We start from the raw sequence: 27,509 nt of genomic DNA on the forward strand, positions 1-27,509 counted from the left end.
TATGGGTTAGTGGTTTGGGTTAGTTATTCGTTGCGGCCGTTTGAGATGTTGGGGTCCATGGGGCATGCGCATTTTGGAACTAGATAACGACTGCCATACCTTTGGGGCTAGGGAAATCATTGAAAAGGCGGCAGGGCACTCGTGGGCCGCCGGGGTTTTGATGAATTAGCCTTTCTAGTGACTCGTCGGGGTGGCTTGGGTGGTCTCCGGTAGGCACGACTGGTGCTGCGCCGGCAGGATACTCGTTGGCCCACCGAAGGCTTGATGGGTTGCCTTCCTAGTGACCCACAGGGATAGCTTGGGGTAGTCTCCTGTAGGCACGACTGGGGCCAAGACAGCAGGGCACTCGTTGGCCCGCCGAGGGTTTGATCAATTCGCTCAACGACGGCCCAGCGTGGGTTATGATGCCTGCTCGGGTGGATGATTGGCCGCCCGGCAGTAATGGAGGGTCCACGTGGAAAGGAAAGATGGGCGTCACGGTATTGTTCGGACCATTGTTCGAATCCAGCTATGGGCAGCGTGTCATCGAGGTATCTGGTTTTGATTTTGGACCGGCTTCTGCTTGGGAGTTGATAGGCCGCCCAGCAGTAATGGAGCGCCCCACGTGGAGTGGCCGAATTGATGATTCGGCAGTTCCGGAATCGACACCCGTTTCGCGAGGTAACCCGCCGCTCTTCGGTGGTGGTATTCTGCGGCTTCGTACTATGGGCACTCGGGAAAACCGTCCTCACTGTCCTGGCTGCGGGTATCTCGTGGGCAGGCCTGTTCCGCGTGGCTTTTCGGAGCTTTTCTCCAAGTCTCTCGATGGGGTAGTTTTTTCCCGAACTATCATCTTTGACGGACTCTACTCGACTATTGTCTTCCTCTATTCCTTTCTCCTTCTATCTGTACTCCTTTTCTTTCTTTTCCATCCTTTCCATTCGCCCCGACTTGGGTTGCCCAACGTGGCGAATTGCAGGGGTGGGTTAGTATACAATAATTGCAGAATAGACAGGTAATAGTGTAATTATCCATCTACATATTATCTACGATGCGGTAGCATTGATAAAACACTCAATGATAGCATTTCCGATTTGCCGAATCTGCATTGGATGTGTGATGAATGTTCGAAGTTGGTGAAGATTGCGCGCTTCCGAAAGACTGTTTCTTCGCTCGGAAACACTATTACTGAGCTTACTAAGTATCAGGAAACAGCCAATGCAGAACTGAAAAGTGTATTGGCTAAGCATAGTGAGCAAATTGCTGAGCTTTCCAACCGAATCAATGTCGCAACTCCTTCTCTTCCTGCTTCCGCCACTTCCGTCAATCGCCGCGCAACAAAGCGGCGCCGTACGGAGAATGATAAACCGACTGTTAAACCATTAATCGGTGGAACTAAATCAATTGTCGACATCGGCATCGCAACCGTGCAACCGCCAAAGCCGATGTTCTGGATCTATCTCTCTCGTTTGCACCCTAGAGTAAAATCGGAATCTGTGGAAAAGCTTACGATGGATTGCTTGAACTGCGAATCAACAAAAGCGATTCCATTGATCAAGAAGGGAACAGATGTAAACTCTTTGAATTTCATCTCGTTTAAAAGTGGGCGTAGATCCCAAATATCGTGCAATCGCTGTAGACCCGTCATCATGGCCAAAAGGTATTCTTTTCCGAGAATTTGAGGACAATCGTGCCCAAAGTTACTGGATGCCTGAACCTAGTACTCCGTCGATCGCCATCACGTCGGACTCTGCAGAAACTCCTCAACATGTTACAGCTTCCATGGACACAGAAGAATGCTGACACCAGAGCGTACGCACAAGATTATTACCAAAGTGTTTTGACACTGCACTAACCAACTCAACTGATGACGAAGAAGTATCTACTGCTGCCAACAACAACCTTCTGCACCCAGGACGCACTGCCTACAGCTCTGAGGGAGTCCCCGAGCCCCGAGTCGATTGTCGGGTAAGTGTATTAGTATTGCCTTTGCAAGTGCGTCGTTGGATCACATTGTTATCGCATGCGGTAACACTCTACATCGTTGTGGTGCCTTAACCCTTCCACTAACAATACCCAAATTCCCGTAACACCTAGGCCTGAGAGGACGAATTATATTTCCTTTCCCATCCCTCAGATGTCGCAAGGGCATGGCCAGGACAGCTCTCGGCCGTTGGAGGATTGCGTCAATCTTGTCTTAGAGTCAGAGATTAGCACGTATTTACAGCTATGACTATAAAAGCCCTGTTTCGTACATGTACATCTAATTTAAGGTGGGAGCCTCTTAACGTGAAATGATTCATGTAATGCTTATTTCATACCGCTTATTGTATACCATGTACAATCAGAACTGCCTATCAGCATCATGAGATTAGCTCACCTGTAAAAAGAAAATATAGAAAAAAAACTTCATTGTAGTACTCTACACATAAATTGATGTTAAAAGCCTAATGTTTAGGCGGATATTTTAAAGAAGATTTCAGATTAAACAATAATATTGCTATAGAACCCAACTCACTCGTTTCGAGATGTGGAAAAAAAAAACCTATATAGCTAACGCGTTGTGCACAAAAATGTAACTAATTTGATACAGTGGCTCAGGATACAGTGGGGTAGGGAAAAAACTACAGCTTTAAGCCCAGTTTCGTGTTCAAAAGGAATCGCTCAATAAAGTTCGTACTGGCAGAAACTTCGTACAGAGACTGCCATTTGAACTGTCATTTCTTCGCAACTGAGTACTGCGATCAACGAAAATCGTCTTCTTGAGCGATTCAGGCAAGGAATTTCCCATGCATTTACATATCTTGATGCTGAGAAATTCCTTCTGAACTGCAAACAGTGCTTTACATGTAAAAAAGGTATGCGCTTGAAACGGAATCGCTCAAGTAATTTTCGTTCAGTGCATCATTTTTCCGTGACCGGAATGGTCAAGAAATTTAACAAAGCAAGCCCCATTTGATTTGACGTTTCGTTTCAGCTAGGATCCGGAATAAAGCGACGCTTCCTTATTTCTTGAGCGATTCCTTGCCTGAATTTTCCACGCATCGAGATAGGCCAAGAAATTTCTTGCGATCTACGTACTACCCATAAATCGGCACAATCATTTCGAAAGGGTCTAACCAGTGACGGCAATTGTCAAATTACGGTCGTCTGCACCGACGCCCAGCGGCGCCAGCGTCGTTGATTTGTTTTTGTTTTTATAGTCGTCTTGACAACCCGAGCGGAATTCTCAGAAATGTATGCTTTCGAAATTCTATTGACCGCTGTCTGCTGAACTTCAACCACCTACTGATACTCAAAATCAGTATTTTCAATTTCAACTGATTGGTTTTAATTAAGCACGATGCAGAAGCAAAATATGCAGTTGTTTTGCATCACTCACCAAAAGTAACTATAATGCATTGAATTAAGGTAACATATCGGTATTTGCATGCCTAAAACCATAATAAATCAATTACAAATTGAAATATTTATATTCGAATTCGTCGAGCTGAAGTTCAGCTGAACTGAACTTCAACTGCAGTGCATGACACTACAAGACGCCGCTTTCATTGTCTCGTCTCTTCATTGTCATGTTCATTCTCGGCCTCGTGTCTATGGGTAACTGTGTTTGTTTATTTGTGTTCGTTTTCGCACAAATTGAACATCTTTGTGCTGATTTTTTTCGACACTGGGTCTAACTGCATTTCGAGACTTCCACAACTGTGGATCGTATTTCATTGCTCCCACGCAATTCACCGTCAGAAGTTTCGGAAAGATGAAAAATTTCTCTGTCAAGTAATGTTCGTGAATGACGTGGGAAATATAAAATAAGTTACGCCCTTTTGAAATGTTGGTGCCGAGTTAAACTAAGGTTAACGATTTAATATTTAACAAAACCATGCTAAGGGCTCTGGGTTCGATTCATAAGTAGACAAACGAGAACCTTTTCGTAATGAAAATGAACTTGACGCCAAGAATACGAATATGAAAAACTTTCATCTCAAATCCGACCCTGATTCCAACCCTGTCCGGATGTATTCTGCAAGAAAATAAAACCTCAAGCATCACCAATAAATCCGATGCAATAAAATTCGAATTCGAAATAAAACTACGCAAATGCAAACCATCGAGTGGAGCTCGTCGAAAGAGCACCGAACACCGGGTTGCTTGGATTTGCTCAATGACGCGTGCCGCACCAGTCAGCACACAGTGTTCCGAAACCAATCGAAGCAACCTGATGGAAAGCCACAAAATTCTCGCCACCATGGGAACCTTGCTTGAAGCGCTCACCAGCAATGTTTCCAGCTTTCCCTCTTGAGCAACAACTTTTTACTTCATCGCACACTCCCGAAAAAAAACTAAAATCTCATGTGCGCTTGTCGAAATGGGGAAACAAATTGGTGCCAACGCATCGAATTGCTATATAGCATTGAACATTCGATGAACAAACATCGAGTTGAGAAAAAAAAAACAACCTTGCCGCTTGCTTGATTTGTTCCCGGCGAAAATAAAAGTATAAAAATGAAATTTGAATAGTTTGCACACGTTATCAAGCAGTTTTGCAGCTCCAGGGGTTGGTTGGTTGGCTGAAAAGCAAGAAGTCGTGAAAATCGGTCCACTGAACCGAAAATCTGGTCGCAGAAACTTTCGTTCGATTCGGTTCGTTTTTCTTCTTATTTGAACGTACCTACTAGCTAGTTGGTAGGTAAGGTACGTTGAGTGGCGCCTCGTGGCACTCGAATAGTTTTTTTTTCTCTTCGTTTATTCAAATCAACTTCTAGCTGTAGACTTGAATTCGCCGACTTTTTATATGCACTTCCCGAGTGTTTGTTGGCGGCCATTTGTGACGGTGGAGCGAAAGATCCGATTCGTTTGGGTGATGATTTTCTCGGAAAAGATAAATCACCGTTTGTCAGGGAGTTTTCTTTTTCTTGAACAATAGAGTTCGGCTGTGGAGCAAAGAAAAGATACTTAAAGATTTTGTTTTATCTCTTACGAAAGAATCAGGTAAACGAAAGCAATCAGCACATAAGTGAAATTATTAACGAATGAAGCTAGGTATCAATTTGCGTAGCCAGCTGTTTCTTCTTTCTAATCAACTACGAAAAAGATAAGGATGGAAGAGAGGGACACTTGTTCTTTTTGTTCTATCAAAGCCGACGATGGCCACGCCGAGTGGAAACTTCAACCTCAACATCTCGTCGTACCTGATATTCCATAACACTGGACTCAGGATGGACCCTTGCAAAGCTTTTGAGATTATGTGACAGCATTTCCGACGCACCTTTGTGTCGTATGCCTGTACAGGTCGGACTCGATTATCCGGGGGCTCAATTAACCGGGGGCCCAATTATCCGGGGCTCGATTATCCGGCAAAAATGGCTCGATTATCCGAGGAAAAGTTTGTTTATGCTTTGTTTACAAGATTTAAGATTATAATATGTCAAAAAATGTGATAAACATCAAATACAATTTCTGAAAATTGGATTTAACCTATTTGAGAATTGTTTTTATTTTTTCACATTTTTCAGCTAAAATTTCATTTTTAAAAAACATGGTTATAATAATACCTGACGTTAAGTTCAGGCACTACAACGTCATGTATGTTAGCTTCTATGTTTAACGAACAGTTCTTGATTGAAGAACATCAAAAATAAAAGAAAAGAAGCATGGCTCGTTTATCCGGGTGATTCGATTATCCGGGGTGAAATAATTTTGGAGTCACCCGGATAATCGAGTCCGACCTGTATTTGATTCTGGATGTAACTCTCGAGAATATTGTAGAGGTGCTCGAGTATACTTAGAATTGAGAACGCTCTGGCAATAGCTACCAAGCTGGCGCTATTGAACACATCCATTACGTCGATGATTCCCCACTTCTTTCTCTGGTGATCGTTCACAGTCCCTCTCGAATGCCGAACTGGTTACTCGAAAGACCATTCTACACCCTCAGTGTACCTCAACATTCTACCAAGGCTACCAACTGGTCAGCGCTAAGTTACGCTCACGGCGAAGCGCCTCGCTAATACCTCGTCGTTTAAGTATGATGTCTTCCATCTGTCTGGGGTTTACCTGATCGCCTTCAATGGTTCTTCATTCCACTACTATGGTCTTAAATCATCCGTCATTACCACTAGCCTTTAACCTATAAGCACAACAGTCATACAAACCAGTAGCTACATGGACGGGTCGATCAACCACCGAGGAGAAGCAAAACGGTTGCAGAAGAGTGAGCAGGGTCAACCACCACGCCCGCCGCCCAACTATTTTGCAAGCTACAAGTACTGATGCTTACGTGCAGCACGATCTGACCTGCTGAAGACACGGGTATTACTACCTTTTAAGCCTTCTCAGCAGCTCCAAAAGGTTGCTGAAAGTAAGGCCTTTATCTGCCCTGGCCCTTACCGGGGACCTCTTTCCAACCGCGGGTTCGTATCCAACTCAATAGATCGACGCAACGAGAGCAATGCTACCAGGATGTTCATTCTGCGGCCACTTAATCGCTGTAAGGGTCGATTTCGACCGCAGGACACCGGTATGACCTACGAAGCCGACTCCGAACCCCTGGACCACGTCTTGAACCGCATCTGAACTAGCTATTCTCCGAGTCCTCGCGCTACCTCCTCTGTAGCTTCAAGACGATGTAGATGATAGATGTTGAAACGGCAATTCAGCCAAACTCATTCCTACACATCCACTGGACAATATTGTTCGGAGCTGGTGTCTTCCCCGCATTTGATCAACGTGAAAGACATAAGAACGACGTCACATCTTTACATCCAAAATAGATATTTACATAGGCTACTAGCCTGCCTTGTGATTTTTATGCCGTGGTTGTGAGCTGCTGCGTCACAAAGTTAGTAAAAGTAAGGTAGGCAGCCAAACGTCAAATTTGGGTACCGGGGATCAAATGAAGTACTAGAAGTGGTACCCGGTTTGAGCCCAACTGCTACGACTTAATTTGGACATTGGCCTTGTGCCTTATGATCTTCGGCGCCACATCTCCTACACAGTTTGCTCCTGTCAGGGCCTTTACAGTCCCATGACTTGTGTCCTGGTTCCAGACACCTGAAACATACCTCCGGTGGATCATGGAATGTCAGATGACATACATATACCAGCCTACCTTGATCCTTGATTGCCATAGTGTGACGAGTTCTTCCATGTCAGTGACCTCGCCAAGGATCTCTCCCGCCAAACTTTGTAGGCGGCGCCCTTGCGTTCCTTATGGCGCCTTAGCTCCAGGATCTCGCTCGTACATCTGGTACTGCGCAAGTCGGCTCCCAGATCTACGAGGTTGGCGTCGCTTCGCATCGCCATCAAGACGCCGTGTACTTAGACTGTTCGGTCTTGATGACGAGCGCCTGTCGCCTTTCTCGTGATTGGCACCTACTCTTCTACGCCTTCTTGGTTTAACGTCCCAGTTCTCCTCAACCTGTTACTTCTTCTTTTTCTTCTTCTTCCTCTTCCGTTCGACTTTCGTCCACGGCGGGTCCTCCTCTTCGTTCACCTAGCCTTGCGGGCACCGCCAGACTGCTCCTCACCTCACGGCTGCCTCATCCGCTTCTGCGAGTGCTTATCACGAACACTCGCATCTGCCACACATTTTGAACATCTTGCGACAGCGAAGGCCTTCGTCTGTGTAGACTTCGTAACCTTTACTTTCACCGATTCCTCCGGTGCTGCAGTCTTCACGAGTCTCACGTGATCCTGCTTGGCATCGGCCATCGACTTATGAAATCGCAACAGGGCCGATTTCAGGTCCTTAATTACGTTGGACTTCGTGGACGCAAAGTCGATGAGCTTGCCAAGCTGCTGCTCAGCCACCTCGATCGCGGGCAGTCCTTCTCTCCTTTGGTTGATGGCCCTCATCAACCATGCTTCGTCTAGTATCTGCGTGCGCAGCTTCCCGCTCCTATTGGACCTACCTACGCGCTTCTCCTTAATGGAGACCTCGCATTAACGCGGTAAAAGAAAATACTTTGAAAAGGGGGGGGGGGTGAGTTCGGTTGGGGCCCTGTTCCCCAGAGGCTTCGTTAACGATCGAGCATCTTTCTCACCCCCTCGATCACTCATTCCTCGGTACGGGTCGCTTGACAACTTGAATTGGGGTTGGTAGTCCTATTCATAGCCAGCGACTACGTGGCTGACTCGCAAACGAGAGAGTTCGTCAGGTTCTGGGACCGTAATCCCTGCTGTCCCTAACATTTGTTGGCGACTTCCTTACTGGTTTTATCGAGCTTGAGAGCGATGATCATTAATTCTGTACAAATACGTCGAAACTATGAATGCCAGCTCCCAGCTTCACGAGCTTGCCATCGCTCCTCATTGTACTTCAAGACTTTCGAGTTCCTATACTCGTTCCAGGCAGATTCCAGGCGGCGTCCTCCTCCTGACCTGCCCTTGCCTGTGGTGGCTGAGGACCTACCAATCGTCACAACACCCTGCTCCCATCGATCCGGAACGGGTTTCCCTTTCTAGGCTCACCCCTCCCAGCTTTTCGGGACATCTGGTCAAGGTCCGACTTGCCTACATTACAGCCCTTCACTATCGGGGTTAACAACCTCCTGGCCTTACGAGCGTCGCTCGGTAGCCTCTCACCTGATGGCCGATTCGTACGTACGCTTCTACGATTGCTTGACGTAAGTAAAGGGTGGACTTCGGCCCCGTCAGCTTCACGGACTCTGTCGCTGCCGCAGTTGCCATGAGTTTTTCATGGTCCTTTTTGGCCGTTTTCGTTGACTTAAGAAATGTTAACTTTATTTTTCATACAGCTCAAGTACTGTTCAAAAACAAGAAAAATTATTTTCCCCATCGCTCCCCACAATGCTTAATCCGGGCCTGGATGTCCTTACTGATGTTCGACTTCGAGGACGCAACGTGAATGATGGAGTCAAGCTATTCCCCAAGACTGTAGCACCGAAACAAGCTCCCTTAGCAATTAGAACTAGTAAATGGCTTGATCAAAAACGGCGTAACTTTTACCCATCTTTTACCTGTTTACTGACTCCACACTGATTCTACGAAACTACTCTCAATCATGTAATCAGACCTTCCTCATAATGTTATAAATACATTTAATTAAGCGCTTTTACCTGACATAGGTAGCTTGCCATGTTGCCACAGACTACTCTGGGTGAAGGTCACACGCCAACGCCAAATCGCGAGTTCACTTCCACTCGATTAGCAACGTCATGTATGTACCTAGTTGCAGCTGCAACTGCACCGCACCTCAAGTGCCTAGGCAGCTACAACTGAAGCGTTGCTAATTTGCTTCAACTTCTGCTCTCGAACTTCAAATGCACCGAAGAACATCTCCTCGTTCGCTAGAACTGAGCAAGTTCCAGCAGCCTGAACCGACCGGTAGCACGAGCGTCGACGAGCAAATAAATTTAATCCATCCCAGGCACTTTGTAGCAAATATTTGCTTTCCAACAGCTCGTCAAGTTCTCTTGCTTGGCTCGGCTCGGCTCGTCGGGGTACGCTTCCGTTCGGTTCGAACGACGAGATCTCATCAGCAAGCCAGTCGAAGGGCCTCCCGTGCCCGTCCCGGAGTTGCTCGGCCGGATCCAGAGTCTAGTGAAGTGTGTACTATGTGGAGTGGAGTATGATTGATGCGACTAATAAAAACACTAATTAATTACAAAAAGCATTCATCATATCGTTCCAAATGAATCAAAGAGTTTATTTAATTAGTAGCGTGCTAGGTTCAATTTTCGAGACATGCTCCTGATCCCAGTTTGGGACCGTTTACGACCCGGGAATGGGAACTGTGAACGACATCCATCGCATAATTGGACTGTGATGGGATGCAGTGATGGCAGGGCGTAGGAAGTTGCTGATGAGGTGCTTGGTGAGACATTACCTAAAAATCTGGCAACACTGACACACCCCGGAGTCAGATGAGGAACAAAACCGTAAAGTTTTATTGCACTCTGGAGCAGCAGTGTCTCCTACGCCGACATGACTTTGATATCATTTTCGGTCTCTTTATGGCGTTTCAGTGACACCCTTCAACCGAACATTACCACGTACTGAGGACTGGTGAAATGGAAGGCGAAGCGGGTTCCCCAACCGAATAATGAGAAATTTTCGCATGCAATCAAAATAGTACACCACCAGTCAGTCAGAGCGCAGTGGTGGCAGCCATTGGTGCACCTCCCCGTCTTCGTTCCGGGAAAACCCAAAGGAACTCGAGACACTGGCAAATGGATCGTTTTTCAGCGCCATTCAACTGGGAATGCATCAGCGGAGAAGTGTGAACATTAGGTACCGAATCGAAAGCGAAACCTCGTCTGATGGCATGCATTCGTCGAATGAAGAAGGGTGAAGTGCATGAAATGAGTGATTCCGTTCTGAGTCATCGCCGAGGCTCCACCGTCGTTTGTCGTTGGTGTTGGCGTGTTGTTCTGGAAAATGGGGGGCATAGGACACGGAACGGAACTAAACGTTCGACATGGAAAACGGCGTCAAGTGGCAGCCAGCAGCACCCCAGAGGCAGTCAGTCGGTAAGAACGACCAAGGTTTTGGTTTTAATGCTAATTTGAAGTCGTTTATGCTGCTGCGAAATATTCCAACCGCGAACAACGGAAACGTTGTGGATTTCCAGGCTGGAAGGATAGGAAATGCTAGGTTTGTTGTTTTGCTGTGGTACTATTAAGGGGCTTTTTATGGGGTGAAACGGTAGTGAAACACGTTATGATGAGAAGAATGGGACAATTGAATTTTGATTCCAGACAAAACCCTCTAATGACAGTAGTATCGGTTTTCTTTATATTTGATCCTTCAAAACCATTTTAACCAACAGGAATCCTAATCAGGGTATAATTCATTACATAAAGCCAGTTAAAGTATATCTGACAATTTATGTCTGGAAATGCTTTGGCTACTCGTGTTTAAGTTTAAGTCTCACTAGTGCCACCTAGCGGATAAACATAGTAGCAACTAGTTCTTTATCAAAAAGCCCTCGATGTATTGATCAATGTTTTAATTTTATGCCGCCGTCTATCAAACATTGCAAAAGAGTTCGTGGGGCAATATAAGGCTGGATTCATGGGTGAACGTGCTACAGCGGACCAGATGTTCGCCATCCGCCAGGTGTTGCAGAAATGCCGTGAATACAACGGTGATGAAATCAAGGCGGTTGAAGAATTCGTGTACATGGGCTCACTGGCGACCGCCGACAACGACACCAGCAGAGAAAATCAGAGAAGCACTGTGGCAGGAAATCGAGCATACTTTGGACTCCGCAAATCTCTACGATCGAATAAAGTTCACCGTCACATGCAGTTAACTATCTGCAAAACGCTGGCGCTTATTAGACCGGTAGTTCTCTATGGGCACGAAGCATGGACTCTACGTGCAGGAGGACCAACGCGCATTTATAGTTTTCGAACAGTACCATCTACTGCGAAGTGCAGATGGAAAACGGGACTTGGATTAGCTTTAGAATGAACCACGAACTGCATCAGCTGCTGAGAGAACCAACCATCGTCCACTCCTCATAAATCGGGAGGCTACGGTGGGCGTCACGTCATCAGGATGTCGGATAGCAACCCAACTAAAATGGTTGTCTAGAGTCATCCGACCGGTACAAGAAGACGTGGTGCGCAGCGAACTAGGTGGGTCGATCAGGTGGAGGACGATTTGCGGACCCTTCGCAGAGTGCGTCCTAGATTGAAAAAGGTTTCAACTAATACTGGGTATCCTATGCATTGCAAAACTACGTTTGTTTCGTACACCACAGCTGTTGGCGCAACTCATATTAAAGTAAATTGTATCATGTTCACTTAAGTCACCTAGTGGGACAAATGTGTATGGGAGAGTTCCTGACCTTCTCAACTACTCTGCTGATACTAGCCCTCCAGCATGGCTCATTTCTCCATCGTAGTTGTAAAAGTTACTGATCTTATAATAGATCATTGAATGCTAGAGGCTTCTGATCTTCAAGATTACTGAGCGTTAATGGGTTAGCCTCGTAGAACGCGGTCGGCCCAGCCACCACAAGCATGTGTCATTGCTCCCTAATCGGCCACCGTCAATCTCCCGCTGGTCTTCTGCGCTGGACGATTGCTGTCAGCCCTCGTCTGCGCCAGTATATAATATCGTCTCTCACGACCATCGGCTGACATTATGCGCTTGACTCACCGCGTCCAAGAAAACACTTGAAGTTCAATTTGCAACACTCATTACCCCCTTTATTAACTAACTTTTGTGCACACAGGTACCTTCATTTCTACCCCACTTCCTCACAGCATATCTCCTACCTTAACTGTATAACTTTCTTCTTCCCTTCACGGCGGGGACCTTTCTTCTTCCGCGGGCACACTTTCCACTTTCCTCCGTCGACGCTGGCTCGCTTTGCTCGTCCGGCGTCGCTACGTCGGCTTCGATTCCTCCTCCCGCTCGCCGAGCGTTCGCGGTTGTAGCTTGACGAAGCCGCGAAGCTCCGGGTAAAATGGCAGGGCTCGAGAACATCAGGTATGGTTGCCCTAGGACACGCGGCCCTCTTCCGTCAGGATTCCGTCTTATGGAGACGATTGGGGCTTTGGCGGGGGTGTGTTACCTGGATATTATACGTTGGTCAGCTTACTCCACTGTCTTGTAAGTGTTCGCAGTACAGTACAGTTTTTGATTTTTTTTATAAATTTTAAATCGTGATTTTAATAGTTTTCTCCAGCATTTACGCCACCATTCATGTTACTTTCAAACCCCACCACCAGAGGAAAAACGAAGTTCTTTCGGTAGCCTGATAGGGCTGGCATATGCTGAATCAAGATGGAAGGATGTCTGCATACGAAAGGGTTAACGGAAACGAAAACTGCAGCACATTATCTCTAGTCGCTGCCCTAACACTGACCCAAGTATACTCCACTCGATAATACTTGAGAAGACTGGTAGAAGAACCGCCATCCTGAAAAGTTACAGTGAGTGGTCGTGGGGCGGGGACGTTGGTCATTTTCATCATGTCCCGACGTCGACTGAGTCCGTCCACACACTCAGCAACCTGATGACTGGATGGACCCGCGGTAGTCGCTATCGTTATTCCGAAGGAAACTACGTAATGCCACCAGCGTACATTATGTGGTGGAGACTATTGGTGAAAGGTGGAAGATAAACGGAGCCCCGATAAGAAAAGGGAAGATCAGGTTAGAGTAGGATTAACAATGGGGGAAAGTGTGTAGAAGAGGCCGAAAAAGTCCGGGCCGGAGATTCCCTGCCCGCGATTAACTGGTCGAGAAGCATGCCGACCTGAGGTGTTCTATCAGGGAGTCTCAGGAATGTTCTCATCTTGAGCTAGTCGGCAGTTACAGTCTCTCACTTTTGTCAAGTATTTTTGGATTTCCAATTAACAATTCTTCATACGTCTGCTTAACCCTAAAAGGGATACCTTCATGGCCTCAGTTTCGTCACCTCGCTGAGTGTGTTCCATCAAAGACGAGCTTTGAAAGGCGCCTGGGGTCCAATGGACCTTAGGTATCCCTTTTAGGGTTAATTTGGCTTTCAGCTTGATAGTGGTGTGGAGCAATGGCGCATGACCTATCCAGACTTCCCGACCGAGAGTTTCCCGATTTGACGGGATTCGCCCCATCATGGCACCTTGTACGACACCCCTCACGGCTGCCTCATCTTTGAGCGGTGCCTGGTGGTGAGTAGCAGAACCTCGCCATATGGCTGTTAGCTTTCCGGTGGGCGGTGGGTGGTTGTTCGTGATGCTCAAAGGATATTCAATAATTTTCTTGTTTATTTTTTTTTCTTGAGAACGAAACACTACAACGCGAAAGGGTTACCGATGAGGAACTAGCGGGGATAGGAAAGTACTAAAGCGTAGGCTCCAGGTCTGGACGGAATTCCGAACTTGACCGTAACAGTAGCTATTGCTGAAGCTCCCGGGATGTTCAGGTCTGCCATGCAGAAATGCCTGGACGAGGAAGTTTTCCCAGAGGTTTGGAAGTGGCAGAGCCTGGTTCTATTGTCAAAGGCCACTATGCTTGATCTATACGGCGGAGCAGGTGCTCGAAAAGATCATCCTCAATAGAATGTTGAGGCACACTGAGGGAGAAATGGGTTTCTCAAGCAACCAGCTGCCCTGGCTACCGCAAGGGGACGTTGATCGTAGACGCTTTCCTGTTGGTTACAGAGACATCCGAGATAGCGCTCCAGCAGCGTAAGAAGAGGGGAATTCGCTCCTGTGCAGTAGAGACTCTAGATGTAAGGAACGCGTTCAATAGCGCAAGTGGGGCGGCGATTGCCGATGCGCTCCTGCATCTGGGGTAACCGTGTATCTGTGCAAGCTACTTCCAGAATCGAATACTAGTGTAGGACTCAGAGGTGGGTTGGAAGTGTTTTCACATAACCTCAGGAGTCCCGCAAGGTTTCATCCTGGGTCCGGTGTTATGGAATATCATGTACGACAAGGTGTTGAGGTTAAAGTTCGCGGTGAGAGTGGCAATCGTCGGCTTCGCTGACGACATTGTGCTAGAGGTCAGCGGTAAATCGATCGTAGAAGTAAAATTGACTGCTGCCCACTCGATTGCAGTTGTGGAGGAGTGGATGAGATCCAGGAAAATGGAATTGGCTCACCAAAAAACTGAGGTGGTGGTTGTGAATAACCAAAAGTCGGCGCAGCAAGCGGCGATCAGTGTAGGCGATTGCACTATCACTTCAAAGCGCTCCAGGGTTGCTCTGTCCCGGATGATATTCAACAGCTCTGAGGTGTATGCCAACAAACGCAAGCTTCTGGCAAGTGTCGCCTAGTCCATACTGACTACTGAGGTATGGCCACCGACGAACCGACGTGACAGCTAGAACAAATAAATTCAAGTTTGTTGTCCCCGACGCCATGATGAAAATTAGCCGAACACTACCGCCTCCTCTATAACGGTTCGCGTTGTTTTGATAGCTTGACTCCAAACCCCGTGTATTCATATAGGAAAAGGTTTGCGTCTGTGCTGGTTTGACAGAAGCGTTCGCTCGCTTCGCTGGTCGACCGTTAAACTTAGAGGGACAGTTTTGAAACACCACTGTCACGTCGGTTCGTCGGTGGTATGGCGGCCTGGCTTGGGACACGGTGCTAATAACTAAAAGATACCGTGGTAAGCTAGAAAGTACTTATAGGCTAATGCTAGAGTTGCGATCGCATACCGTACCGTGTCACACGATGCACTCTGCGTTATCACTGATATGGTGCCTCTCGGTATCCTTATTGGGGAGGACAAAGAGTGCTTCGAAATGCGCGGCACAAAAGGCATACGCAGGACTGCCAGATTGGCTCCCGTGGTCAAATGGCAGCGCGCGTGGCATAGTTCCACTAAAGGAAAGTGAACCCACAGGTTGATCCCGAGGGTGGATAGATGGGTTAACAGGCACCATGGGGAAGTAACATCCCACCTGACTTAGGTCCTTTCGGGCCATGTTTGCTTCCGACATCATCTACATTGTTTCGGTCACGAGGGTTCTCCCGATTTAGAGACAACGGCGGAACACGTTTTGTTCGTGTGCAAATAAATAAATAAATAAATAAATAAATACGTGACCACATACTTGCTGCATGCAGGGAGGACACAACTCCGCACAATCCTGTCCAAAGGATGTGTAGGGATCAGTTTGGCTGGAATGTCATTTCAACGGCTATCACCCACATAGTCTTGAAGCTACGGAGGAGGTGACGCATGGTTTCGGAGAATAGTTGGTTCAGACGGTGTACTACAGGTGATCCAAGGCTACGTATATCATACTGGAGCCATGCGGTCGAAATCGACCCTTACAGCGATTAAGTGGCCAGTGGAAAGAATACCCTGGTTACGTTACTGTCGTGGCGTCGGTCAACTGGGTTGGATCCGAGCCCGCGGTTGGAAAGGGGTCCTCGGCAAGGTCGTGGCAGGTGGAGACCCCATGTCGGCACGTCCTTCTGTGTGCTCGCCGATAGGGCCTTACTTGCGGAAAGGTCAAAACGCTGTGTACACAGCACAGTTCTTGATACTTGTGGTACAGTTTGAAGCAGGTGCGGTATCGACCCTGCGGATCTTTGGTGGTGATCCTAGAAGTTATCTATATACCTATATTGACTTGACAATCTGGTTAACATTAAATTGTTTCTACGCAGCTCATCAAAATTAATCACACCGGTTGCGATGAAGGCGTTCCCAATAACGGTCCATTAATCTTACCTGTTGTCAGCGACTGAACATTTTTTATCGTTCACTCATTTCCAGAGTACCAAGTGGAAGCAACAGAAGACCAACTGCAAAATGGTGAGTCGACAAGTTCGTACCTTATTCTAACAATTCTACCTAACATAAAAAAGCAGATTCATTCCTCATAACGCGGGATACTCAAAATTAATCTCGTCTGCAATCTTCGTCCGTCCATTTTCATCTCTTACCCAAATAATACCGAGTGACAAATTATGACAATATCAATTTTCGCCAGATCACGAGGAATTTCATAACCATTCTCTGCCACTGCCTGCCTCCGGACGAGTGGACAAACCTTGAAGCTTTACAAATTCCAGATTGAGCTGCTCAACCACTTCGGTACGCAAATCACGTGCTAATATTGATTTTGTCGCATACCGTCCTGTTCCTGTGCGGATTCGTTGCGAATCGAGCCCAACCAGTCAGCCAGCCAACCAGCCGCCAACGCGCGCTCGCTGCTGGTCTTTCTTGAATGAATGTGGTACAAAGGAATTCATATCACCGGCCGTTTCGTTTCTCCACTTCACGGCTAGTTATCTTTCCTTTCACCGGGACACCGCCATCACCGCTGAAGACGACGACGACGCGCAAATCGGAATGCAAATAAGGAAAAAAATCAAAGACCGTTGAGCTGAGAGAGAACCCGAAATGAAGGAGCTCTGCCTGCCGACCGACCAACCGAAGCGACGACGACGGTGATGATGATTATAATAACGCCGATGACAGGCGATGCGATGGCACGGACAAGACTCGCGTAAATTAAACTCGTAATTTCGAGAATCTCGCATCCATCAGCATGTTTCATCCGCGAGCGCGAGCGGTGGTTTGCCCGCCCGGGACATTCAGAACGTAGCAGAAGACGAAAATTGACTACGAGGAATGAATTTGAAATTGTGCTACTTGTGCACTGTAAAGGTATACGGTTGAGTGGTTTGTATTGATGACAGTCCTAGATGGAGAGGTAGCAAATTGAAATCCACCATCAGACGGTATGATGATGATGACGATGCGATGGTACGTACGTGTAGGTTGGGAAGGCCTTGCGGCAGGAGATCCGCAGATATGGGCACGATGGAACCGTTTCCGGTGTTTATGTTCGACAACGGAAGCTGCAGGCTAGACTTGTGTATTGATTCGATGAGACTCGATTTCCGACTGTCTATAGGTTATTTATGAGTTGAAGTAGTTTTTTCGCCTTTTATGAATACCAAAACAATCAGCACTTCACATAGCCCAAGCAGCACACAAGTCACAAAGGAGTATCGACAGCGCAAGTATTTGGTTGTACAGGAGTTGAATTCATGTAATTTAAACACAAAGGCAAAGTAACTTAAAAAACAAAAACCTGCGCAGTAAGGTGGCCCACACTTATATGAAAAACAAAAATTTCGAAAAATGCTAAGTCTTACCTCTTAAATCAGTTGTTATGGACTCCCAGAAGCTACGTTCAAAATTTGAGCAAAATCGGTTGAGCCTAAGGGGGCGCTCAAAACACTTGAAGTTTGTATGGGAAAACTTGGCCAAATGTATGCAGAAATTTTATATTTTCGAATTTCGCCGCTAGGTGGCTCTGTAAACGTTCATTAATCAAACCCTTTGGTATTATTGTAGGTGACTATATGCCAAACAACTTTGTCGAAGACCGCAAAGTGATCCAAAGTCGTTGAAAAAAGTTATACCCTAGGTAAAGTGAGGATAAACTTTATTGTTGTTTTTCCAATACATGTAAAGGAATAATATCAATAATGAAATCTCAATACTTTGCCTCACTTTGCCTAGGGTATAACATTTTTCACAGCCGTCGGATCACTTCGCGGTCTTCGACAAAGTTCTTTGGCATATAGTCACCTACAATAATACCAAAGGGTTTGATTACACAGCGCAACATTTTTTTGTCTCAAGAGCAAACTTATGTGTCTCCGAAGGATTTTGGGCCGCTGAATCCGAATCCGGGCTCAGATTTGCTCCAACACGTAACAATTTTGAGCTATACCTCAATTTATAGGGCAAAATATGCGATTTTGGGCTTTTTTGATTGCAAACCATCAAGCATGGAAATATTTTTTTAAGCAATCAAAAGGTTAATTGGTCAATTAACATCTAAATTAACGACTCATGCCAAATATTTCGTTTTACCTAATCAAATTTGATAGTATTCAGCATTTTATGTTAGTATGAAAACTTGCATGCAACTTTTGAAGGGTGACTTGTATGGGAAATATCGTACCTAACATAAATCGCTTAAAACTATCAAATTCGATTAGGTAAAACGAAATATTTTGCATGAGTCGTTAATTTGGATGTTTATTGACCAATTAACCTTTTGATTGCTGTTCCGGCAGTCGCCGGGAATACGGTATGTGAAGGCTTACTTAACGGCTTGAAGCCTCTGGTCCATAAGAAAAGTCACCACTCGATCACCTTTCCGCTTCTCCCACTTTTGCCACAAAAGAGCGGTCAGATAGCGTTTTCCCCCAACTAAAGGTATGGTAATTTCCTTCTTTCTGCCTGGAAAGGGCTGGACAATTACTCCTTCGCAAATGGGCTCGTATCGCGACGACGAAATAGTACCACTAACAACGTAGGATTTCGGACTCGTTAGAACTTCGACCGGGTACGGTTGAACAATGCGACACGTCTGTCTCGTATGAACTGTCGTATATTACTAAAAACTAGATACAATTCTCGATTGCTCGTTTAGTTGTATGATGTAGAACACGATGAAAAACGACTTCAAATGGAACGATCGTATAGTAAGCATGTGTGCAGTTTCCTATTGAAGATAGCCTTAAAATTAGATTGATTTCAATTTGTCTAGGGTAAGATACAAATAGTGGACTGTAATTCATTTTTAGTTGCATGACGAATTCAAATTTTATGTAGAATAACAAATTCTAATTTTAAGTAGAATAATCAATTTAAGCTAAGTAGGAATTCAAATTTCTAGGCAATTATTTAATTCAGTAACATTCCGGCCACCTTAAAATGGCTGAGCCGTTTTAACTAATGTAGTAAATCACTTATCTGCATCTGCTCTGTCCTCGACGTCGTCTGCTGGCATCGGCAGGAAGGCCAACTTGGCGACTGGACGCGTCATGCTGTTGGTTGTTGCCGTTCGAAGTGTAACAACGCCTACAATCCCGTCTGGTCCAGGGTGGATGCTGGTGATACGGCCCAGGGGCCACTGAGCTGGAGGCAGATTGTCGTCCTTCACGATCACTAGTCTGCCAACTTGAATGTCGACCGATGATTTGATGCCCTTCGTCGAACGTGCTTGAAGTTGCTGCAGATATTCGGTGCTCCAGCGCTTCCAAATAGCCTGAAGTCTTTTCTGCACCAGTTGCCACCGGTTGAGTCTGTTGTCTGGTGTTTGCTTGAGGTCTTTTTCCGGTATAGCTTGCAGGTTCGTCCCGACCAAAAAGTGGCCCGGCGTGAGGGCCTCCAAACCAGAAGGATCGTTGGAGAGCTCCGTGATAGGCCGAGAGTTCAAACACATTTCGACCTGGTTGAGTAGCGTCAACATTTCTTCATACGAAACAGTGGTGTTGCCGACTTCTTTGAGGAGGTGGTTTTTTGTGGATTTTACCGCCGCCTCCCATAAGCCGCCAAAGTGGGGGGCACGCGGCGGGATGAATTTCCACGCGATTTCCGAGTTGGCACACCAGTCAAATATGAGTTTTCGGCTGCTTTCGTCGGATTTTAGCAGCTTGTAGAGTTGATTTAGTTCGTTGGCGGCTCCCTTGTAGTTTGTGGCATTGTCCGAGTGGATTTCGGACACCTTGCCACGCCGCGCAACGAACCGTTTGAGGGCAGCCAAGAATGCCGCCGTTGAGAGGTCCCCGACGAGCTCCAAGTGCACGGCGCGGGTGGAGAAGCACACAAACACTGCGATGTATGCTTTGGTAGGACTTGCTCTTCGATGTGGGGCACGAAGGTACACCGGGCCGCAATAATCGACCCCGGAGACAGCAAACGGGCGGGATGGGCTTACTCTGGCGCTAGGTAGGTCTGCAGTTGCTTGCTGGATCAGGGAGGGCCTACGGCGGAAGCACGTATGGCACTGATGGTACACTTGGCGAAGCAGATCTCTACCACCGAGCAGCCAGAATTTTTGCTTGATGGTGGTCATCATTAGCTGCGGCCCCGCATGCAGCAAGGTTTGGTGATGATGATCCGCCAATAGAAAGGCCAACCGATGCTTCTTGGTGAGGACTATGGGGTGCTTCATTGATTCGGGGGCTTCAGCGTAACGGATTCGGCCACCGACCCGGATCAGGCCATCGTTGGAGATTTCGGGCTTGATCCACTTCATGGGAGACGATTTGTCGACCGATTGACCGTTGTTCAGAGCACTTAGCTCCATAGGGAACGATTGACGCTGAGCAAGTCGGCACAGAGAACGTTCTGCTGCTTGCAACTCGCTGGCAGTCAAGTACGGTGATGCTTCGTAGGGATCCGTTGGCGATGACGCACACGCACCACTTGGGCGGGACCTGGCCGCCGATGCGTGCAGAGCCCGTTTGTACCGGAGAACATAGGCCATGACCCGCCGTAATCGGGTATACGAGGAGTAGCGGCTGAACAGCAGGTCGCTGAACGGGTCGTTCACCGGCTTGAGGGACACCAGGCATTGTTTTCGCTCTTCGACGAACGCTTTGGACGATGATGCAGCATCAACGGGTTGATTTGGCCAGCATTCACCTTTGAGTTTGAGCCATTCAGGCCCGGTCCACCAACGGTCTTGATGGAGAAGCTCGCCCGGGGTAAGGCCACGAGAGATGTCGTCGGCCGGATTATTCTTTCCCGGAACATGATTCCAGGGGCAACCAATCGTCGATTCTTGGATGGAGGAAACGCGGTTGCCTACGAACGTCTTCCCGGAGGGCGACGACTTCAGCCATTGAAGCACCGTCGTAGAATCTACCCAGAAAAATACATCGGCATTCGTTTTCAGGGAAGCAATTACCTTTTTGTAGAGCTGAGTCGATAGAAGTGCTCCGCAGAGCTCCAAACGATTGATGGTGTGCCGGGTTTTCAGCGGGGCGACCTTCGATTTGGCCGCTAGAAGTTGAACGAACACGTTGCCGTCGGTGTCCTCAGAGCGCACGTATACACACGCGCCGTAGGCCTTCTCAGACGCGTCCGAGAAGAAGTGTAGCTGAAGACAGGTTGCTCCGGCCACCGAAGCAAAACGGGGGACTTGGATATCGCGTAGAAGGTTCAAGGTGGCGTGGAACTCCTTCCACTCTTGCTGCAGTTTCTCGGGAAGCGGTTGATCCCAGGAATATGGCTTTCCGTCCTTCGTGGTTAACGACCACAGGCGCTGCATGTATTGTTTGGCAGCGGAAATCACGGGGCCCACAAGGCCTAGCGGGTCGTAGATTTGGGCGATGTAGGAAAGGACGATTCGCCTGGAGAGAATAGCCGCCGGCAACGGCAGATTGATGTTGAATCGAAGGATGTCGGGGCTAGGTTCCCAGACAAGTCCGAGCGTGGATACCGACTGGTTGTCGGAGAGATCGTAGAATGGCTGAATTCCAAGCTCAGCCTCAGGAATTTCCGCCAGCACTTCTGACGAATTGGACGCCCACTTCCGCAATGGTAATCCAGCGGAACTTAACATGGCGCTTGTTTGTCGGCGAACTTGGAGAGCAGTTGAAACATCTTCGGCGCCGCTGATGAAGTCGTCAACATAAAAATCTTCGGCCACAGCAGTCTTGGCCAACGGAAACATTTCGCCTTCATCCTGGGAGAGTCGCTTGAGGGTGCGGGTGGCAAGATAGGGCGCAGAAGCGGTCCCGTACGTGACCGTCCGTAGTTCGTAGGTAGAGATGGGGTCTGACGGGGTTTTCCGCCAGAGGATTCGTTGCAGCGGCTGATCTTCAGGGTGGACTTCTATTTGGCGGTACATTTTCTCTATGTCCGCCACCAGCGCAATCGGTTTGGACCGAAAACGCATGACAATGGACAGGAGGTCCTCTTGCACCACCGGCCCGACAAGCAAAGTATCGTTGAGCGAATGACCAGATGCAGTGCGGCAAGACGCATCGAATACGACGCGGGTTTTGGTCGTGGTGCTGGAGGTTTTGAAGACCGCATGGTGCGGCAGGTAGCAGTGGTCGATGGTGTCATTCGGTGGATCAGCAATCCTCCGCATGTGGCCGAGTCGCAAATACTCGTCCATGAACTCGTGGTACGCAGCCTTGGTTGTTTCATCCCGCTGCAATCGGCGCTCGATACTCAGCAGTCGCTTTTCGGCAATGTCCCTAGATTCGCCGAGTCGAACACTTGAATCATCCGTTCTTGGAAGTCGGACGACGTATCGCCCATCTGGGTTGCGTGTGGTGGTGGATTCAAACAGCTCCTCACAAGAAGCTTCTTCTGCTGTAAACAGCCGGCCTGGCTCTACAGCTTCCAGTTCCCAGAACTTTTCTAGGAATGATTCTAGGCTACGTTGGGAAACGGCGGTGTTACACACTGGAGATGAGGGTACAGTTGAGCCGTACCAGCGACCGATGACGGCCCATCCAAAGACAGTCTCGAACAGAACCGGCGAGCCTTCGCCGAGGAATATTCTGCCGCACTTCAGGTACTCATGCAGCAGTTCTGAGCCCAGTAACAAGTCGATGGGACCCGAAACGTTGAACGTAGGGTCGGCAAGGGCCACGTTCGTGGGAATGTTCCACGAGGAGACGTCGACGTTGGTTGAGGGAAGCTCCGCGGTGGGCTTCGGAATAACCAGGAACTCCAGCTCATCGGAAAACTTGTCATTCTTGGAAAGGATGGTGGAGACGACGGATTGGCTTACCGTCACAATTGCTTCACCGATGCCGGTGATAGGGACGCTGACTCTTTCTGGCCGCAGACAAAGGCGACGGGCAAGTTTCTTCGAAATGAAGTTCGACTGCGACCCGGAGTCGATCAATGCTCGGGCAGAGTGATGTTTCCCGAATCGATCTTTGATCCAGAGTGCAACCGTGGCGAGGAAAACAGTACTTGGAGCACTTCGATGAGCGGGAACGCTAACTTCAGCCAAAGGAATGTCCGATCCGTTGCAGGCTTCTTGCTGGGGCACAGACTGGTTCGGATGCTGAACTACAGGATTGGAGGTAGACTTACTTGGATTCGGTGCTTGATGCAACAACGAGTGGTGCCGCTCATGGCAATGCCGGCAGGTATGCTTCGAGTCGCAATTCCGTGCGACGTGGGAGGATTTGAAGCAATTCCAACAAAGCCGCTTCTGGGAGATGAGTTCTCGACGCTGTCCGACGGCCATTCCTTGGAACGACGGACATTGGAACAACAGGTGTTTCTCCGAGCACGCAATGCACGAAGGAGGTGTTGGCCGAGAGCTCGTTGTAGAAGCGGTATTCGCAACCGCTTTGCTAGGGGAGGGTTTCTTGGAGAAGGATTGTGAACCGGCCACCTTGACCGGTCCACTTTGTGACCGATGTTGAATTTCCGAGGAAACGGTCTGCAAAATCCGCACCCTTTGATACAGGAACTCGATGCATGCCTCATACCCAACGTCGTCTGATGTTGCAGCATGCTCTTCCCACGCACGAAGGGTAGCTGGGTCGATCTTGTAGGGAAGCATACACACCAGCGGGGTATCCCAGGTTTCCACGGCTTCACCCAGTTTTCCCAACGCCTTGACGTGGCGTTGAAACTCGTCAACAAGGTTGTGGAGATCCTGTGCTGATTCTTTCCGGATTGGTGGGAGGTCGTGCAAGGTCCGGTACAGCTGCTTCTTCAGAAAGCGCTTGTTATCGTAGCGCTTGAGGAGGGCCTCCCAGGTGGTGACGTAATTGGCTCCCACAATGTCCACCGTTTCGAAAGGTTTTCGCGCATCACCTTCTAAAGACTGGAGCAAGAATTGCAGCTTGGCAACCAGCGGAATATCATGGGCATCGTGCACCATGGACTTGAAGGTATCACGAAATCCCAGCCACCGAGAATAATCGCCGTCAAACTTTGGCAGATCTATCTTCGGCAGCCGCAAATGGAAGTTGGTTGACGGTGGGGGAGCAGTGCCTGGAGCGTTGATCGTGGCGTTCAGGTCGGCCACTCTCCTATTAAGCAACCAGCCTTTGGCAGCACAAAATCGCGATTCGAACTCCCTGCGTTCTTGGAGGTGTTTCACTAACGGGGCGTCTCCGCTGTCGAGCTTTTCGAGGTCCGCCTGGACCTTCACGTGATCGCGAAACAATTGGTCTAGCAGGTCCAACCACACGGCCACTTGCTGAAAATCACGGTCCTCTTCGTAATTCTCGACGAACGCCTCGACCGTTTCGAGTGACGACACTAACGAACGCCGCGCGACTAGCTTTTCTTTAAGCTTTTTGTCCTTTAACTTCTTGGTGGCCATCTCGCGACGAAGTCACTATCCGAGCGACTACACTAACGGTTTGCACACGCGACGACACGTGGGTGCAACGGCACGTGCGAGCTCCTTCCCGATCGCGAACACGGAAAACTGTCGAAAGTTCTTTCGAATTGCACTCGGGCCACCAAGGAAAGTTTGAGCACCACTGTTCGCAAATATCACTAAATGCACTTGATCGGCTTTGATGCTACCGATTTTTTTCGAGCACTAGAACCACCCGGGGAATGATAGAAGCTTTGCCTCCAACAACACGTCTATCGAGAACGTTCACTTCTCACTCGGGAATATAGAAGCCACCGCCCAAGTGGCGCGATACCCTAGAATAGTGAGGCACAATCGATTGTTTCGAACTGAATTCACACTCTGCCCGCGTGGCGTCGGCTAGGTACTTCACAATTTTCAGTACAAAAAACACAATCAGGCTCGGCTGCTTTATGCCTCAGACAATACAATATGCCTAGCGTTGCTCGCTATTTCACACTTGTTGAAGCTATTGGTTCACTTTGGTTTTTCATGCCAAACGTGGCCACAACTCTTCTTAGACCTTGGAATGTCCTTCACATCCGGCTCGAAGGACCAATGTTCCGGCAGTCGCCGGGAATACGGTATGTGAAGGCTTACTTAACGGCTTGAAGCCTCTGGTCCATAAGAAAAGTCACCACTCGATCACCTTTCCGCTTCTCCCACTTTTGCCACAAAAGAGCGGTCAGATAGCGTTTTCCCCCAACTAAAGGTATGGTAATTTCCTTCTTTCTGCCTGGAAAGGGCTGGACAATTACTCCTTCGCAAATGGGCTCGTATCGCGACGACGAAATAGTACCACTAACAACGTAGGATTTCGGACTCGTTAGAACTTCGACCGGGTACGGTTGAACAATGCGACACGTCTGTCTCGTATGAACTGTCGTATATTACTAAAAACTAGATACAATTCTCGATTGCTCGTTTAGTTGTATGATGTAGAACACGATGAAAAACGACTTCAAATGGAACGATCGTATAGTAAGCATGTGTGCAGTTTCCTATTGAAGATAGCCTTAAAATTAGATTGATTTCAATTTGTCTAGGGTAAGATACAAATAGTGGACTGTAATTCATTTTTAGTTGCATGACGAATTCAAATTTTATGTAGAATAACAAATTCTAATTTTAAGTAGAATAATCAATTTAAGCTAAGTAGGAATTCAAATTTCTAGGCAATTATTTAATTCAGTAACAATTGCTTAAAAAAAATATTCCATGCTTAATGGCTTGCAGTCAAAAAAGCACAAAATCGCATATTTTGCCCTATAAATTGAGGTATAGCTCAAAATTGTGACGTGTTGGAGCAAATCTGAGCCCGGATTCGGATTTAGCGGCCCAAAATCTGTCAGAGTCACATAAGTTTGCTCTTGAGACAGACCAAAAGTAATTTTTGTTACGCTGTGTTATTGAACGTTTACAGCGCCACCTAGCGGTAAAATTCGAAAATATAAAATTTCTGCATACATTTGGCCAAGTTTTCCCATACAAACTGCAAGCGTTTTGAGCGCCCCCTTAGGCTCAACCGATTTTGCTCAAATTTTGAACGTAGATTCTGGGAGTCTAAAACATCTGATTTAGGAGATAAGACTTGGCATTTTTCGAAATTTTGGTTTTTCATATAAGTGTGGGCCACCCTACTGCGCAGTCGATACTCCTTTGTAACATGTGTGTTGCTTGGGAGTATTCATGATAAACAAGGACGACCTACTGTTAGCCACCTATCAAGAAACCGACTTTAAGCACAAAACAACGGACTATAGAATTGAAATTTGTGATGCATCAACCAACGGCCTGAGAGAAGTTCTTCGGAGACCTTTATAGTCTTCTAGCAAGAAAGATCTTTACGACTGTAGCACTCAGCAATTTTTGGGATTTTCGGCCTTTTCAGTCGGTAAAATCAGCGAAAACTATTTTACCTCTAATCCGACGGTTTCGGTTGCTTTATTCAACCTTTTTCAAGGACTCTAGAATTTTAAAAAGCGGGGGGGGGGGATATTTCAAGAATAGTTTCTCATCGCTTTTTAACTCTACCCTACACCCTACTACTATCAACTTACAGAGGTCTGTTCCGTTGTTAAGAGAAGGGAGGGGAGGTGTTCTGTACACGGTTGTCCACATCTAAGAATGCCCCCCCCCACTAGCCGAAGTGAGCCGCCATTTCTAGCTGTGGACAACCGTGTATAGAACACCTCCTCTCCCCCCTCTTAACAACGGAACAGACCTCTGTAATGTGATAGTAGTAGGGTGTAGGGTAGAGTTAAAAAACGATGAGAAACTATTCTTGAAATATCCCCCCCCCCCTCTTTTTAAAATTCTAGAGTCCTTGAAAAAGGTTGAATAAAGCAACCGAAACCGTCGGATGTAGAGGTAAAATAGTTTTCGCTGATTTTACCGACTGAAAAGGCCGAAAATCCCTAAAATTTATAGTCTTCGAAGGTTAAGTGTTACCAACAATACTCGGCGGTAAACTGCATCTTGTGGCGTCGCATGAACTACAATTTGTACCAAGTATAGAAAGAGATTGATACAGTGAAACGAAAAAAAAACACGGTAGGCTGGGGTGGGCTGGTCACGAAGCATGTATGCCGGGGGATGGCAAGCTAAAAACGCAATAAACAGAGATCCAGGAAGGGGTGATTGGCTTCGTGGAAGGCCGCGTACACTTTGGCAGTTGAGGTCCACCTAAGGATCGTATGTGTAAACATACCTGTGAGAGTTTTCTTACATTGTGGTTTATTCGAGGATTCAAATAAAATAAAACATTTTTGGAGGATTTGAGCAATTTGTCCTAGGATTACTTCACAAATTAATTCAAAAGCTATATCTTACAAATTCCTCAAGCAATTTCTGTATGGGCTCTTTAATAATTCATTCGCAAATTATCTGCAGAAATTAGGAATTTAGTTCCTTAAAGAGATTATTTTTGATATTTTACTAAATAT

General features: G+C 47.3%; 2 protein-coding genes across 3 annotated transcripts in view; both read right to left on the reverse strand.

Moving 5' to 3' along the window:
* The window catches only part of LOC109427861 (discoidin domain-containing receptor 2), a 961,146-nt gene that overhangs the window by 589,521 nt on the left and 344,116 nt on the right, over positions 1-27,509 (reverse strand). The gene's annotated exons all lie outside the window — the stretch shown is intronic.
* LOC134286456 (uncharacterized) lies at positions 19,174-24,525 on the reverse strand. Its single transcript, XM_062848068.1, has one exon. It carries the CDS (start codon positions 24,523-24,525, stop codon positions 19,174-19,176), a length of 5,352 nt encoding a protein of 1,783 aa, XP_062704052.1.

The sequence above is a fragment of the Aedes albopictus genome, chromosome 2, assembly GCF_035046485.1.
Source record: "Aedes albopictus strain Foshan chromosome 2, AalbF5, whole genome shotgun sequence".
Classification (NCBI taxonomy): Eukaryota; Metazoa; Arthropoda; class Insecta; order Diptera; family Culicidae; genus Aedes; species Aedes albopictus.

What these genes read in the sequence shown, in the direction of transcription:
- LOC134286456 (XM_062848068.1), bottom strand. Translation starts at nt 24,525, where the DNA reads ATGGCCACCAAGAAGTTAAAGGACAAAAAGCTTAAAGAAAAGCTAGTC.